This window comes from Melanotaenia boesemani, chromosome 16 (assembly GCF_017639745.1).
Source record: "Melanotaenia boesemani isolate fMelBoe1 chromosome 16, fMelBoe1.pri, whole genome shotgun sequence".
NCBI classification, from domain to species: Eukaryota; Metazoa; Chordata; class Actinopteri; order Atheriniformes; family Melanotaeniidae; genus Melanotaenia; species Melanotaenia boesemani.
The window spans coordinates 20,256,383-20,273,780 of record NC_055697.1 but is presented as its reverse complement, the minus strand read 5'-3'; the positions used below and the strand labels follow the sequence as shown (position 1 = coordinate 20,273,780).

General features: G+C 42.6%; 1 protein-coding gene across 8 annotated transcripts in view; it reads right to left on the bottom strand.

Moving 5' to 3' along the window:
- LOC121655420 (transcription factor COE3) overlaps positions 1 to 17,398 on the bottom strand; it is a 66,875-nt gene that overhangs the window by 13,349 nt on the left and 36,128 nt on the right. For 2 of the 8 annotated variants that reach the window (XM_042010032.1, XM_042010036.1), the window contains exons 7-10: positions 14,028 to 14,109; positions 11,797 to 11,938; positions 7,050 to 7,183; positions 6,815 to 6,941 (exon numbers count right to left, since the gene is read on the bottom strand). In XM_042010032.1, the coding sequence (XP_041865966.1) occupies positions 6,815 to 6,941; positions 7,050 to 7,183; positions 11,797 to 11,938; positions 14,028 to 14,109 (485 nt within the window). The remainder of the gene's footprint in view (positions 1 to 6,814; positions 6,942 to 7,049; positions 7,184 to 11,796; positions 11,939 to 14,027; positions 14,110 to 17,398) is intronic. The other 6 variants (XM_042010033.1, XM_042010037.1, XM_042010034.1 and 3 more) reach the window with 3 other exon arrangements.

Below are 17,398 nucleotides of genomic sequence, written 5' to 3'. Positions count from 1 at the left end.
ACATGTGAGTAAAATTAGCATGATAAGTGGCAAAAGCTCAGACCTGCTGAGGAGCGTGCCTCTCCTTCATGAAGGTTTAGAAGAACATTTTTATGAATATTTCAGTAATTCTCTCCAGAGAGTGAATGATCGTGTTTCAGAATATGAAGAAATGGAATGCATGACTCGGTTTGCAGCTGTGACCAAGTCATTTCCTTCTTTTTTTTTTTTCTTCTTCTTCTTCTTTTTCAATATCCCGCATGCGCACAGGCTTCAATGGCAGGCCTTCAGTTAAATTCCTCTGGCTGGAATGTGCACTTCCTAATCTTATTTTGATCTGACGCCTCAATCGGCCATCCTTTGACACATTTTCTCTGGAAGCTCCTTTAGCCACCTTAGTGCTGCCACTTCACTTAAAATGTAGAGTGGATAGAGTGTACATGGCATCTGAGCGGGGTCTGCTGCTCTTTCTCCATGTTCTCTAGAAATAGGACATGAGTAACCGCTCTGCAGGAACAGTGTAACATGGCCGATACTGGCAACTAGAAGTGCTTACATGGCAATACAGAACTGTGTGCCCTCGGTCTATATGAAAGTGGATTGAACACATGTATTGACTTACAGTATCAGGGTATAAACAGGGAAATGTTTGAGCAAAGCAGTAAATTCAAGGGAAATTGTTCCTTGTTAAGTCTATGAGCCTGAATGGGAGCTTGCACAGAGTACTAGCATTCCTGCCAGCCATTACAGCTTATTACGATAACTCTATCTTTCCAGGAGATAAAAACCTAGCCTTGTTGCCATTTGCCAGCTATTACTTTCGCTAATTATACTTAACTGCTTCGAGCTTATCTCCACTCCTCCTACACCATTGAGCAGTTATTTTTTTTTCTTTCCCCTTAACACAAATTAGAGGTGGAGTGGGAGTTGGAAAAGGGGGAGACAGATAAACAGCACAGGCAGAAGTTCATTCAAATGTTATTGCATTTGTGACTTGTCAAACACTCTAACTGAAGCCTTCAAGGCACCTGCAGTCTGTTAGGTAGATGCAGTTCACAGCAGTATCAACACACACAATGACCTCTTCTGGCCAATATTGAGCAGTCTGTTGGAGATGAGATAAATATCCTCTCAGAGTTACTGTTAAGACCAAATGTTGTTCATACAAGGAAAGCAGAGTAAGTCATGTTGCTACTCCTTGGCAATAGATATATTCCAGTGTTCAGTGAGAAGGAACATGCATGCAGATGTAAAGACCATCTAATAAACCAACCAAAACCAAGTCAAGTCAAATTTGAATTTTCACAGCAAACCCACGCAAAGCAAACCTCATCTGTTTTAACACTGACCATCATCTCCATCCACTGCAGCCAGTTATCACTCAGTGATTCCATCTCCAGTAGTCTCAAGATGAACAGGAAATTAAAATTTCAAAGATCTGCAGTTAAGATAAATCAATAGAGACAGATCAATGTTCATTGAAATTTCATGAACTTTGAGCCAATACCGATGAAAAAAGCCAGACAGTTACAGTCTCCAGCAGATATTGCTCCTGCAACAGATAAAATGTAATTAACACGGTTAAAAGGGAGCAATGTTACAGATTGCACATCCATAATTTCAGCCTCCCACTTCATATTGGTTGTATTAATAGAAAGGGCCAAAGACACCTGTTCAATCCTCTTAGATGACATCTAAAGTGTACCACTTCTCTAAGGACGTCAGCGGACTTTCACACATTACCGGCCAACAGAAATCAAATGGGTTCCCTTCACAGCTGATTGCAAGCGCAAATTAATATTGTAAAATGAAGATCAATACATGGACGGGGCACAGATCGATGACGGCTAAATTACGGCCGCATTTTCCCCCTCATTCAAGATGAGTTGTGTTTTCCTCTCAAAGTCAATACCATGCTGCCTCCCTCATTCATTTCTCAATAAACTTGCCGATGAATTTCAATCAAAATGCGGCACTGGAGGGGGTTGGGGGCTGGAGTTCTTTTAAAGCCTGTTGGGTGTGGATCATGTTGAAAATGGGGCAAGAAGAGGAGGCAGAGAACAGAGAGGGGGGGGGTCCTTGTCTATCAAGAGCCCCCTCCTCTGTCTGTCTTTCCTGTGGCAGAGAACTGATGCTGTGACATAGTGAGGACAATTCATTTTTAAGAGGTATTACAAAATAGACCTCTAACGACACAGTAGGACAAAAAGTGGGTCCAATTAAAATTAAATCAATGAATACCATCTTTACTGTAAGGGTAAAAACACACACATCCATAGTTTCATTTTTCTCTTGAAAGATAAGCACAGCACATTTTACAGAGAGAAGTAATGGGGAAAATACATGCTCAACTGCAAGTGCTTATTTCAATCAATTTCCTGGAGCTGGATTTCACAGGTCACTTGCTGATAACACGCTGTGGAATAATGCCACAGTGTGTTTCTCAAAGCCTACCTGACAAGCTGCCTGACAGTGGGGGAGTGTGAGCACGTGTCACGTCAGCCCTCTAATTGGACACAAGGACCTTCCTCTGAGGAACCTTGTCGTGATGCACATAAGCGCACAAGGCCTTCAAACCAAGCCCATCTAACTTGGCAAAGAGTGTCTGCTCCACTCCTGTGGAGCTAGTGCTAAATACCAGCGTTGTAATGAGACAGGCAGGTATGGGGATATGGCTGGTGGATAACATGCTTTGACACATGCTAAAACTGTTGTGCCAACTGGTTACAACCCACTTGACTGTGGCGATGACATTTATAAATGCCTGTGTCATCCGTCCCCATTGCCGTACTTTAGAATGCAGGGTGATTTTTTTTCTTTTTTTAAATCAGCTTTTCAAAAAGAATCCAAAATGCTGTGTGGAATAGATTTAAACACTGTAAGAACTCGTATGAACTATTCAGCATGTGTTTGCAAGTTCTCTTCAGAAGCTGATCTGTTTACATACCTCTTTGAATGCCTTTGATTATAGCATATCTTTGCTGTAGGCCACACCCCATCACTGACCAGCAAACCAGAGAAGAACCAAACCCAACCCTGCAGGACAGGAAATGAAAAGGAAGCTCTCCATCTGATCAACTTGTAAGTCTGGGACTTCAAAGTGATGGCAGGGCGGAGAGGAGACGCAACGATAGGCCCAATTCGCCAGCTGGACAGCACAGGGCCCTATCTGATGTGCTCTGATAAAGATGTCTGTGGTTGTTTATTTAATTTCTGGAAGCAGGAGGGTCCAGAGACTATGTTACATTATTTTCATCTTGTTTTGCAACAGGGAAAGTGTTTAATTCTTATATTTGAGAACTGGATATCACTTTTCATGTCTCTAACAAATAGAGGTGCCAACAAAGTTTGCATGGATAACTATTGTTCATGCATATTAAGATGAACCATCTTTCTTTTAACTTTAACAAATTCTGAGTTTGTTTTTTAAGTGTCTCTATAAGGAGACCATACCTCTGCACTATCAACATCTTCTTTTTCCATCCCTTACAGGGTTGACATTTCTTGATCTCCACCAGTATTGAGTGAAGCACACATGACCCCTTTGTCCTTATGTTGATGAATGACTGCCTCATACCCATTTTGTCAGATTTTGGTGCAGTGGAGTCGATAGCGTCACCTTGACGAGAAAACTTTGTGATCCATCAGCCCTCAAGGCTGTCTGGCCACAACTAAGGCCTGGCAAGAGCAGTTCTCTGTATGGGGCATCTGTTTCATCCAAAATCCTTCACCCAGTGTGCTGCAGACTTGTGAGGTCGAACGAATAGCTCTTATTACTGCCCCTTTACAGAGAAAGGAAAAAAAAGAACAAAAAAAAAAAAAAAAAAAAAAAAAAACACTTGACTTGTACTAATAGCTGAGAAGCCATGCTGGTCACCAAAGGTCTGAAGACGAAGCACCCTGTCAGTGCCCAGCTTGGGAAATTAGCAAATAATGTTCCCTTCCCCCTGACAAATGTGTGACAGCTCGCCTTCGCCAATCATTTTCTCCTAACGTTATGATGCATGTCCTGGATCCCCACTGGAGGATACAGGCGAAGTTTACTGACCCTCAATTTACCCATGACAAATGGGGTCCCGGTAAATGTGCGTTTTCTGGGGCGCGGAAGGGGTTCATTTTAAGCAATCCTGGTTATGTGGATGTCACTGATTAGGATAAATAGTGGCTGAGTGTGTTAGGACTGCTTGCAGAACCATATTACCAGGGGCCTGCATCGTTGCCCCTGGAGGGGAGCTTTCGTGGAAACTTGGCCAAGATAGAAAACCAAAAGCTATGATGCAATTAGGAGCTTAAATTGGATGAATTGTACGGTCAAGTTTTTATTTATGATTTACTCTTTCATACAGCTCTCTAACTATATAGTAAAAAGGTTAGGAGGTGGCAAATGAGGCTGAAAATGGAGACCTTTTTTTGTTTAGGATATTTGATTAAAGCAGTTTGTGCTATTTTCAGAGCTTAATAAACTTTAAAGTATAATAAAGTATCGACTTGGTTACAGCCACGACTTTCTCCTTTTGATTTTCCACAACCTTGCTGACAGTTAGTTGTACTGGACTTGTCCTGACCAATGGATAACCAATACATGGATTAGACAGAGGACAAGCATGCTAGCTCCAAGGGACAACACTTTGTTAGAAGGTAAAAAGGTAAAGATTGTAAAAGAGCAAAAAAATAAATAACTTGTCATTCCTTTAAAAAATGTGCCAATTGAAGAACATGTAAAAGCTTCTTGAAGTAGCCAGTCAGCTGCAGCCTACTAAAGTTTTATATAGTCTGTCTGTTTGTCTCATTAGTGTTTTAAACATTCAATAGTCAATGCCAACAGGATTATTTGACATCCACTACAGGGTGCTCTCTTTCTGGAAATGGATTGTGAGTTTTGGAGCCGTTCCAGGGTGCTAACCCGAGTGAATACGTGTCCCTCTGCTGTTCGAATTGACTGCAGTCTCCTCTCTGTTGACTCTTGGTAATTTGTGATAATTTCTTAAATTGACCGAGTTAAATCTCCACAATTAGGGTGGCGGTGCAAGAAGAGTCAACATGAAAAATAAAAAAAAAAGTCCAAAAAGTCACTCCTCTCAAGCCGTGCTCTCAGGTCACGCTTGAAGCCATATGCTTTGATAACTAGACCTTTGGTGCATATCAAAGGTCTTGGTGCTCTACAGCATGACAGCAGAACATTCTGTGCCTTTTTGACAGCACCCTGTCACTACATGCCCTTTTAAACTCATCTAATGTGCTATTGCATCTTCAGGTCATTTCAAATCTAATTCAGCATGTAGGCCCATTTGTTCAAGTGCTGTAACACAGGAAGAAAAGCTATAGTTTGAAATGAGCTCTTTCATTTTTAAATACATGATCCACTCTCACGCACTCAATGCTTTAGCCAATTCACATTTTAATATCAGAGAAGTAGCTACAGCCTTTCAGATAGCAATTACTGTACATATGGAATCAGTGATACCTAATTTGAGCGTTATGCATTTTGCTCTCTTTAACGGTTCATTCTCTCAAGCGTCACCCCTTGTACAATCAGGGTGAGCCACACAGGGAATAGCAGAGGAGAGGAGTCGGACCTGTCTATTGGTGACTTTCTCTTTTAATTCACCACACTAATCAATTGTACCACCGTTGCCTCCAGGGGTAATTGTATCTTTATACTAACTGGAAGTGAGAAGGAACCAGGGAAGACATGGAGGAAGAATGGGGGAGAAAAATCAACAAAGATAGAGAGAAGGGGACACGTTCCCCCAGTAAAACCTGATGGTAATCATCCCAATCCGCTTAGCCTCTGTGACTAATGGGGTCTGTTCTTAAGGGACCTGGCACTTTCGCTAGGGTGCTATAGAAGCCATTAATGTCTTAACTTATACACCTTCTCAGAGCTGTGCAGTAACACATGGACACACACACTTTGTGCAACGCCCCCCCCCCCCCCACCCCATTCCCTCTCATACAAACAGACACGCATACACTTACGCAGCCACACTACACTCCTGTTTCATTATTCCGGTGCCTTGTTGGCCTCTGCTCTGCTCCTGCTAGGGAGGTTAAATGCAGGAGAGCTGGGCCAGACTGCACGGTTGGAGGAGAAGCGGACGGATGGCTGGTAGTGCTGGAGGTTTGGGGAGTAAGAGAGGGGGGATTTGATGAGAAACAGCTGCCCCAGGATGGAGGGGTCTGGATGGGGATTTTGGGGCAGGGGTTGTGCTCAAGGCCAGGGCTGCACTGGAGGCCTTGGAGTACTGGGGGGAGTGAGACTTTGACGCGCCCCCATTTCATTCTGCCCATCAGAGCTGGAACAGACAGAGGCTTCCAGGTCAGACAGGCTCTGACCCCCACAACCTCTGTCTACTCACCAATGATGACAGATAAGGCCACCACTTCCTTCTGTTAGCCAAGATAATCAGATCTTTTTACTCAGAGTGTGACACACACTCCCTTTCTCTCTCACATGCCCGTGTCTCTTATCTGCTTCCACATTTTCTCTCTTATGAATTTATGTTGATCACACATGAGAATAACTTCAGACACAAAAGTGAAACCATATTTTGGCCTCTAAAATCAGCAAATTAGCAGAAAGCATCATCTGTTAAGCTGAAGAACAGATGAAGAGGATGAGTTATCTTGAAGGCGTGGGTGTAACAAAATTTGGCATATTATTTCTTTTTACTTGCAATGCAGCTCTTACACACTCAACATTCAGCAAGCCTGGTCAATTGCTTATTAGTGCCTGGACTCAGTGTTGAGGCCTTCATCCAGGGGGAGGGAGAAAGAGGAGAACAGGAGAAGCCTGTAGAAATAAAAAGAGAGAAAGGAGAAGGTCTTGACTTACCTGTATAGACAAATCTCCCAGGGGCACCTTTGCAGAACTGCTTGGACTTGTAGGACAGCGTGACTTCCACAACACCGGGGATATGCCGAGGTGGGGTCTGGACACGGATGGCGTGTGGAGTTATCAGCTGGATTGTAGAGGAAAAGAAAATAAACAATGAGTCCTCTATAACAACAAGCTTATACCTACAGATTGTAAAAATTTTTGTCACTTATAAGAAGACAAAAAAACATACCTCACTCCATACGAGCATAGTGCCAAACACAACTTGTAGGCCGTCAAAGAAGTTGTCCCCAATGATGATGACAGTGGCTCCACCAGTAGTCCATCCCTCACTGGGGCTGATAGCCTTGATGCATGGGGTGGCTGCTTATCCAAGACAAAGAGAAGAGCAAATTCAGCACCTATACTTAAACACTCAAGCATATGTCTCTTTCTACTCAGACACATTACTGCATCACCTCTATGTTCAGCTCTCCATGTCTCTCTCACAAAGACATATCATGGAAATTGCCCCCAAAAAGAAAAAAAAAAAAAAAATGATGGATTTGTCCTTTAAGGCATGAGAATCAAAATCATTTATCAGCGCGCTGGAGTGGTGTAGTTAAGCAGACCCTTCAAATGGTCCACTTCACAAAGGCTAAACGCCAGGCTCACCAGGAAAATGATTTGATGGAGCAAATTATGTGTCAGGGCAAATGTAGCTATCAGAATTGATTAAGCATGCACCAGCATGTACAGTAAAATTTCAAAGTTGAACACATCTTAAATGAGTCAAGAATACAGACTGTTAAAGTGGAAATGACAAGCTAAAGCTTTGCTGCTTCACATTATTTCATTACCTTTGTTCTGCAATACAGTGCAGGCACACTGAGTGGAGTTTCAGGTTTCATAACCTGAAATGCATTCATGAATTATTCAGATTCATTTTTTTTTTCTTTTTTTTTTTTTCTTTTTGTGATCGATTCAATCCATTTCATATTGTTTATTACAATGCTTTTCATCTGGCATGACTTCTGCTATGTAGCTCTGCCATTCATCAACAGTCTGGGTTGTTATTATAATCTAATTTGAGTGATCTTGTGCTTCACATTCACTGTCACTTGATGCATTACCTTAATATGGTGTTCAGCACAACACCGTGTTTACAACAGAAATAGCATGACAGCCAGCTATAAAACAGCAATATCAAATTTAATCTATTTCCATCAATATCTTTTAATACACTATGAATTGTGCATGTTTTTCCTTCTCCTCAAAATGTGTGCAACTATTCCAGTAAGTTCTTTTTTTCCCTCCTTTTTTTCTTTACCAGCTCAATTCTAAACCTCCTTTATCCTTTCCATCCAGTAAGTAAATCACAGTCAGCCATTGTTGTATGGATCACCTCAGACAAGACATCTCCCTTTGTTTGCCTTGCTGTTGGGTCTGTTCAGGTCATGTTTGCTCTCTCTCCCTGCCCATAAAGTGCACACACACACATTGGTACTACAGGGAATCTGACTTTAACAGGCGCTGTTGACTTCATGCTAATCACCTTGTACAGATTTTCATTTGTGAGGCCTGGAGGAGTGACATTTGCTTTCCTTAATTGCAAAGCAGAGCGTCTGAAAGAGGACCAACCCTCTATGGGCATGCTGGGCTCCCTCTAAGGGCCTGACCTTCATCAGTGCGGACGATTACAGCAAATAATTCACCCTTCAAAATTACTGTAAACAAATTGACTTTGGGGATGAGAGAGAATTGGGGGGGCTTCAGAAAGAGGAGGAGGAGCAGGCAAGAAGAGGGCCTGATGGTGACGGCGATTGTTGGGGGGCAGCTGCAGCCTGAAACTTATGACAGGCATACACAATCACGCACACACGCACACAAACACAGACGCACCACCTCGGAAATCCCAGTGCCCCCTCCCACACACAGAAGGACCCATGGAGAGGCAGCGACTGAGGCCCTAAGCCGTCCACCCTTCTGCCTAAAAATTTGCATATGTCTCAATGCACAGACAGAGCGGGGAGCATGTGCTGGATGGGGAACCGTGGCAAAGGTGGATTACACAGTCAGCACAGGCGAATCTGATGACAGACACGTCACATGCCCCCTCAGCAGATGATAGGCATCATGAGGAGTGGACGGATGAGTCTTGCATCACCAAGTCTTTGCAAACTTTGGGGTACAGTAGAGAAAAATAACATGATTTGACTTTATATGTCATAACTTGCTTAGTTTTCATTTTTGTTTACAGTTGTGTGCTCCATTTAATTCCAAGATATCCTGTGCTGTGAAAATATTTCATGCTGCTGACTTGTGATCTGTTTTAATCTTTTCCTTCTCTGTTTAGGATTAGCTGTAGAAGACGTCAAAACTGATCTGAGATCTGATCAGAGGAGGTCGTAGCTCTATTATTGTGACACTCAAACAGGTCTGCTGTGGCCCCGTGAAGCTGTCCTTTGTTCTGCCTGCTGAAATGTGTTGTAATTGTGCTGTGGGATGTCCAGATGGTCGGTTGATAGTGCAGCTGATGGGATTATACCTTTTACCTCTCTCTGGGCCATCTGTTCCCTTTGACTCTCTGTCTCTCTTTCTCTCTGTCTCACTCTCAGCCTCTCTCGCTCACACTCTCTCCTTCTCTTTCTCCTTCCCTTGTATCCTTTCCCCCTTCTTTTCTCCTTCTCTTTCTTCCTCTTAGGCCCAGCAGTCTGGATTCACTTGTCTTTATTGCATAAACCCTAACAGCATTACAGCCACTTGGCATGCAAATGAGGCAGGCGCTGCAGGCTCTATGCTGAGTCTCCTATATTGTCTGGGGCTCTATAATAGTGGAACTGAGCTAAGGAGCGTGCATGTTTGAGTGTGTGTTTGCGTGTGTCTGTGTGGGTGAGTGAGAGTGTGTCTGCATTTGTGTGTGGGGGAGAGAGTGATGCTGTGTATAAAAGACTCAGCTATTTGTGAGCATGTTTATGCACCTTTGAGCCTGAATCTATACATGTTTGAGTGACAGGCAGCCTCAAAGCACATTCGTGTCTGAATGCATAATATGCTTGTTGTGTGACAGTGCGCACAAGTGAACAAAAATGTCACATGGTGAGATTCAGTTTGTCATCCACATGCTATCCCCTCTCTGTACCAGTAGGGGGCAGCACTTCTTGATCAATGCACAAGTGCAAAGTGAGCTGGAAGGAAGGATGCCTCCCTGTTTAAGCCACACAGCGAGCCACATATCCTGAGGTGTTCTGCGCCTGTGAACTCCAGAGGAGGAAGAATGTGTTGCTAATTTAAAGCACGCTGTCTGCCGGCTTGTTGTCACAGCACTATGGAGGACAAGGCTGGGATTACATTTTATGACCGCGTCTCCTTTTCTCATGTGTCACATCTCTGTTTGTTAAAGGTGACTCAAACAAAGTGAGCCACTGCTGTTGATGCATGATAAATTAGTTTGTTGTGCAGCTCAGATCTCAACTTGTAAGAGCAGTTAAGCAGAAGAAAGGTGTATTAAAGTTATTAGACAAAGACATGTTCAACTGGGCGGTTGACAATAGCTTTTCTGTTTTTGTTTTTTTTTTTTTTTTTTTGTCTTGCTTTACAGGGTGTCACTCTGCTGCTTTGAAGAGTGTGGTGAAGAGAGGAATAAAAGGATGGGTTGGCGTAACCTGTAAAGAACACAAGCACACTCACATACACATAGACAAACACACATAATGCACAGGGGGGTCCCACGGGAGCGGGGGAACATGGAGGCAAGGGCTCAACCTCTTTAATTGCTCTCCTCATTAAGAAACTGGTTGCTAGGCGATCCACACCTATCGTGTCATAAACGTGAAACACACAAACACAACGTCAGCGAACATAATGACTTTGGTGCTCCGGGCAGGACTTTAATTATTTGATTTTGTTCTCCAGTAGAGGAGTCATTAATAAAGACAAAAACAAATAGATTAGCTTTTTCCCCCACTAGGACTAGAGAGCACTGAGATATATTAATTGTCTGGTCTTTTTTCTTCTTCTTCTTCTTTCTTTTTTTTTATATATTAGTTGTTGTTGTATTAAACATTACATTTGCTTTTGGTGATAGAACCATTAATGCCCATTAATGTGTAGAGAAGCTTGTTTTAGTCAGTGGTGTAAACTGTTTGCCCAGCCATAATTGGCTCTTGAAATTTGAAGATAAGCAATTTGCACAATTGGTCCAAGTCTGTTCACTTCTCTCTCTTTTTTTTTTTTTTTTTTTTTTGGTTTTTTTTTGTTTGTTTTAACAATCTTTCAGCTGTGTGTGCTCCATCTGCAAGTGGAGGCCACATGGGTCAAAAGGTTATGTTTAGTGCATTTTACTTTGGATTTCCCATGGTTTGGTGGTCCTTCTTTTCTCTCTTTTGGCTGAGAAGGCAATCAGTCTATCATATGGAATCAGTTGGAAGAAAAACAGTAAGTTCTGTTTTTCTCATAGGCCACCCCACCCCTCTCCACACACACACACACACACACACACACACACACACACACACACACACACACACACTATCAACCCAGTCCTAACCCCCGCCCCTTCTTTCTGTCTTTCTTCTTCCTACCCCTGTTTCAGCTCTCTCACAGCTAAATCTGCAGAACCCAATGGCAGGAAATTGACCTCACAGCCAAATTCTTCAGCAATTTGATCATGTTTCACTTAGGCTTTTAGGACAAATGTAGGTACATTAGGAGACTGGAAGTAGTATAACATTTTTTAATTAGTTTGAGCATCATCATCCTAGTTTGTGGCCATGAAATGATAAATATGCTGCATAACACATACCACTTCCAGTTTATCAGCAGGTATGAGGGAGGCAAAAAAGCTTAACTTAAAAAGTAAAATGAAAGTGATGGAAGAACAAAACATACTAAGGAACTAGAAGCAGCTAGTAGTGTGATCTAAAAAATTGTGAGGATGTCTGAAAGAAACTAAGAAAAAAAGGAGCGTAGCAAATTATAAGATGTGAAAATGTGCCTACCATTCTCCAGATAAGGAGGCGTACCTTCTGAAGGGTCGAGTCTGCGAGCCCTTCGCCCATGCTTGGAATTGTTGTGTACGAACATGTTGTCAGAGACAGCCAAGACATGGCCGTCCACATTGACGGTCGTCGATACGACAACCTGCAGGAGGAGTAAAAGTAAAACATGTGATTAAGCCAATAGTAAGAAAAAAAATCAGACTTTGGAATATTTTAATGTAGTTACACTTCAGAGGCATGGGTACATTAAACATGCGTGATACCTGAGTATTTTTGAAATTATGCTTTGTCAGAGAGCATGCTCTTGTAATATCGTTTACTGTCAAACCTCTTGATTGTACTCTTCAGACATATCACATTACGTTCACCTCGCTTCTCATCCATTTTGTGTTTGCTTTACAGTGTCTTGCTTTTGTGTACAGCTAATTGACTTTTTCAATCACTAAAATACCATTTCCGTTTACCCACACTACCAATTGTCATCAAAGTTGAAGCTTGGAAATATTGATCAGCCTCTCTGCGTATCTGACCATGGAAGACCTCCCTTTTAAAATATTACTGGAGTCATTAGCAGCCGAGCCATACTCCATCCCATCACTCAACAAACATTTTGCTAGGATCAAATTCCAAGCCACACTCCATATTTCATAATGCTTATTTTTGTTGTTGTTTTTTGGCTACCACATTCCAAACAGTGAGCTGCATGTGAATAGCCAAAGTGTTTCTGAGCCGGAAACAGAGAGCCCCTCTCAGGTTTGCTTCGCCGGTAAGTGACCTCGATGTAGCGGTGGAATTTAGGGGGGTACTTTTTTTGGTTGGTTTGGGAAGGGCGGGGGTTGAGGGGGAAGAAGGGAGAGGAGGGGAAGTGAAAGAGCTCCATTCTTGTGAGCAGGTTCAGAGCTGGGCCAAGTTGAGGATGATGGATTGGACCCTTTCTGGCCTCCAGCTGGTTTTGGGGGGTAATAAGGAAAGTGGAAGGCTTGTAGAATACACAACTTTGGCCAGAGAAACACCTATGGTGGAGCATCTGGAAAATCTATTTGGAGGAAATGGCATACTAACTGCTAGACAGAAGATAAGAAACGACCATCTACTACAATAAAAAAAAAAAAGAGAGAAAAAATCCTGTTGTAAAAAAAAACCAAAAGGCAATGCTTAAAACTTAGTTCTTGCATCCCTTCTGACACATAGAAGTGAGAGGTGAAAGCCCGCGATAGCTGTCATGCATCAGTCCACATTCACCCTGAGGGAAGATTTGAAGAGGCAGGGGTGGTCTGATGGTGGTGACATCAGGAGGGGACACCCTGTCTTGTCTGTTTCATGTCTGGACTGCCTCCTGAAGGATGCTGGCTTATGTGTCTATCACAGAATAGTGCTGCCAGTGATGGACGTCCTGCTCTAGTTTGTCGTTATCCTGATAGGACAAATCACACTAAACTCTCACAGTCTCACCTTGACCTAGTGGGCTGCTTGTAGTCTGGGTAAGATGGATAGATGGTTGGATAAATGGATCAGCAGGGGGTCAGTCATTTTAACAATGAACTTTTTTACAATTAGATTCAAAAAGTTAAAAGAAACAGAGCGCTCAATGCTCATGTCCTTGTAATATAAAAACCAGCAGTTTTAAGATGACTTAGGATGATTGTCATTGGCTATACAGAGAAATGCATATGTGAGGCATTAAGTGTATGCCCATGTGCTTGAAAATAAGAGAAGTATATAGTGAAAGCAAACATATTCCCTCTCAGCATTTATGTGCATGCATCCATATGTGTGCGTGCGTTTGTGTGCATGCTTGTGCATATGTGTGTGCAAGAAGGTATGCGTTTCCTCTGCCAGACAGATCCAGAGTTAACATTGTTGTTACATGTGGTTGGATCGTCCTCCCCTCTGCGCTGAGGCTCAGAAAGCTGTCAGGAACACAATTGATGGCACTCTTAAATCCTATATCCTTATTTGTGTCAGATGGTATTCCCTAATAAATATTCTGTCCTGAGCACATGGGATACAAAATCCCTCTCTCTCTTTTCTTGGTTTTTGCCTCCTTTAGTGCCAATAATAAAAAACGTGTTCGTACTTGAATCTGTGTCACTGTGAGTTTGTGTAGTGTGGCAGCTGTAGCTGTGCATTTCTACACCTGTGCACATGTGTGCGTGTGTCTGAAAAAAAGAGACAGACAGTGAGAGACAGAGACAGAAATAGAGCGTATGTGTGAAATAGGTTTCAGTCACCTGGAATCTGCGCATGTCTCGTGGATTCCCTGCATTCTTCAGACAGTTCTGATTGCACTTGAGAAAGAACTTTAGAAAGAATCTGAAAGAGAGCACAAAAGAAAAGCAAAAACAATCAATTATCTTTCAAGCTGAAAAGTCTGAATGAAAAGTGAGAGCATATCACACACTTGTGCATCATCGCTCTTGATCAACCTGAAAAGTCATGCTCCTTTTTCTGTTTTCTTTTACTTTTTAAATCGAGTGTCAGTCTCTTTGTGATCTCATCTTCTCACCTGAGTTCACTGGTCTTCCCAAAACACCCATCTGCCACTAACATACAGAAAGTCACTTGATATTCCACCCACCTCTTTAATCCCAGGACACCCCCTGTGCAATTAAAGTTCTCCTGTTCAATAGGGAAGCAAATGAGGCCCACCTGTGACCAGGTCTTGTTTGAAGAGCATCAGGGATAAAGGACCTAACAAGGTGAGAGCGCGCCACAAAACTTATAGTCCTGTCAGGCAATTAGGCGGACACTCCTGGGACTGCAGTATGCCACACACACACAGACACACACATAATGCATACACACACCCATGTACTTGTGGGTGGGTGAGGCAATTATGCCACAAATTACAACCTGGCTAATCGTCTCTGAACAAATGTCACGTCTGAGTGAGATCTGGGCTTGGTTGGTTTGTAAGCTGCCTTCTTCTCTCGCTTTCTCCCGGGTCTTGCTGAATTTATTGATAAGGCCTCGAATTGAGTGTTGCATATCAGATGTGGCCTTGCTGACATAAAATAGTTAAGGAGGAAAATTTCCAAGGAAAAAAAACCACTGAGAGAAATTATCTCAGATGTAACCTATTGTGTAAAATCTTACACGACCACACAGACTAAACAATGAAATTGACTTGTTGTCTTTGCAAATTCTCCCCACAGATTAAAGACTGATTGCGCCTTTGCTTTCTCCGATTCATTATAAATACAGTGCAGTTTTATTTATTTTTCATCACGTTGCACTTGTATTACTATATGCAATGCCGTGGTTTCCACTGTAATACTAACTTGGCTCGCAGAATCACAGTGGCTCATTGGATTACCATAGATTGCACCATAGATTGCACAGCCATTTCATTCAACAAAATTCACTGGCTTGTGAGGACACTTTGACAACACTTAAGACTTCTCGTTCACCCAGTGGGATCTTGGCCAGGCCATAAATCAGACTCTGAAATGACCCTTCTAACCCTGGCCACATTAACACATGTGCTGGTCATTTAGAAGCGTTCTTCGATAGACTCCTATACCTTGTGCTTTACTGAGGGCCCAGGAGGGAGAGAAGAGGTGAGAAAATATTTTCACTCCACATCCAAGGAGCTTTGGCTTGGACATCAATAAAAGACGTTTTAACCCATGCCAGAATGCTGATTGCCTGTCGGCGTGTGGCGAGACCATAAAAAACCTGACTTGTCATTAGTGCATTTCACTTGATTGTGTTCACTGTGTTTTCGGGTTGCATCTGTTGGCTGATCATCAAAATGACCATTATGTACTCTAATTCCCTGACCCTGTTTTTATTTCCCCAAAGAGTCATAATGTAGAGCAGCAGACATCTGCGGAAAGCAGACCTGAAATACGACTTTTATTTGTCTGTCGCCTCTCATACAGATTGGGTAAGACCACTGGTGTGTATTTATGTGTGCGTCTGTGCTCTGAAGTGTTTGTGTGAGCATGTGCATGCACATGCATCCCCTATTGAGAGACAATTTATGTCAGAGCAAGTGATAGAATATATTTCCCAGGCAATACATTCACTTCATAAAAGAAACACATTACTTTCAGAGTTAGTCTTGTCTCTTTCTTGGATACTTTAATGCTTTTACATACTTTTCCTACTACAGCAAAACCAAAAGTTAAGAAACAATAAACACAAGAAATTGAGTGCCCACGCAATCATAAAGTAGTTCCTTTATGTTTACTGTTATGAAGGCAATTAAGCACAATTCCACTCCTAAAAAGATAAGCTTAATTTTCATAGTCCACAGCAGTGGTAGTGCTAAAGCATCCATTACATTTGAGTTGGTTAAGATTCTCCATGAGCACAGTGCAAATTGGTCCTTGGTGAAAAGGAGAGCAATTAAGATAAGGCCCCTCTCTTTCTCCTTTACTTCTTAAATATCTACAGAAGTTTGTGCTGGTGTTTTGGCACGCACAGAGACAAAAGGAGGTTGTTTAATTGTTTTTTAATGGGATATCAAGTCGTCGCTGCCATTAGATGTTGGCAATGGAGGGCAAAGGGGGATAGAGAGAAAGAATGAACTGCAATTAGGTTTGATTAAAGCTATCCTTCTCAATAATCAGCTGTTCTGACAGGACAGGGGGACCCTGGTGGCCGCTGAGATGGAGGAAGGTGTTGAGTGATATTAAGGCCAATGAAGGGGATATTAACATGGCTAATTAAAGCTCTTCCAAAGCCGGGAGAGGAGGCTCTCAGTGGACCGCACTGGATGAAATAATCGGCAAAGGCAGCTATCAGTTGGAGGAGAGAGAGAAAAGGAGTGCGGGAAGGGGTGGGGTGTAGTCCATCCGAGGGAAGGGGGGAGTAGAGGGAGGGATAGTGGGAGGCGTAAAGGAAAACTATGAAGTGTGAAGAAAGACAAAGAGGAAGACATCGACAGGCATATAGAGAAAGACTTCCAGGGCAGCTACAGAAGCTCATTTTGACATCAAGCCTTTCTGTCTGCATGCCCGATGTCTGCCAGTATAACTAAGACCTGACGTGGGCTTTTATCTCCGACAGCTAGTCATACAGGTCCACAAATCAACGTTAAAACAATCCTGTTCATGCCTTGGTCTAAGGCAATTAATACGGTTCTCCTGTACTACCTCCATGCTCGCCCACTGCCGAAGCTACTAATCATGCCATAATGATTTCTCTCCCTCTGGTCAAAGGGGAAATAGATTGTCTCTTTAGTAATGCAGCAGGCTCTGCGCCTTCCACTCTCTGGCTTCACAGACCCGGTAATTGAGGAGAAAAAGGCCGACTTTGGCACTTTGACTGATTTGAGGGCTGCTAGACCCTCTTATCTTTACTCTGATCATTTTAGGCTGACACTCAAAGGAAGACCCATCGCCCTAATTCGAGCTCACCCTCTACCATCATCAAACAGAGGAGGGATTGAAAAAAAAGAAGAGAGAGGAAAAAAACAAACACACGAGGTGAGAAAGGCCTTCTCTCATTTAAATGGCCAACTTAATTGCCGGGTTGATGTCACTCATGCATAAATGTCCATCCTTTTGATTTGAGTGAAGAGGGCAAATAAGGATAATGTTGTATTATTAAGAAGGCTCTATTGACAGCGGAGGCTTACTGTCCTGTCAATTTC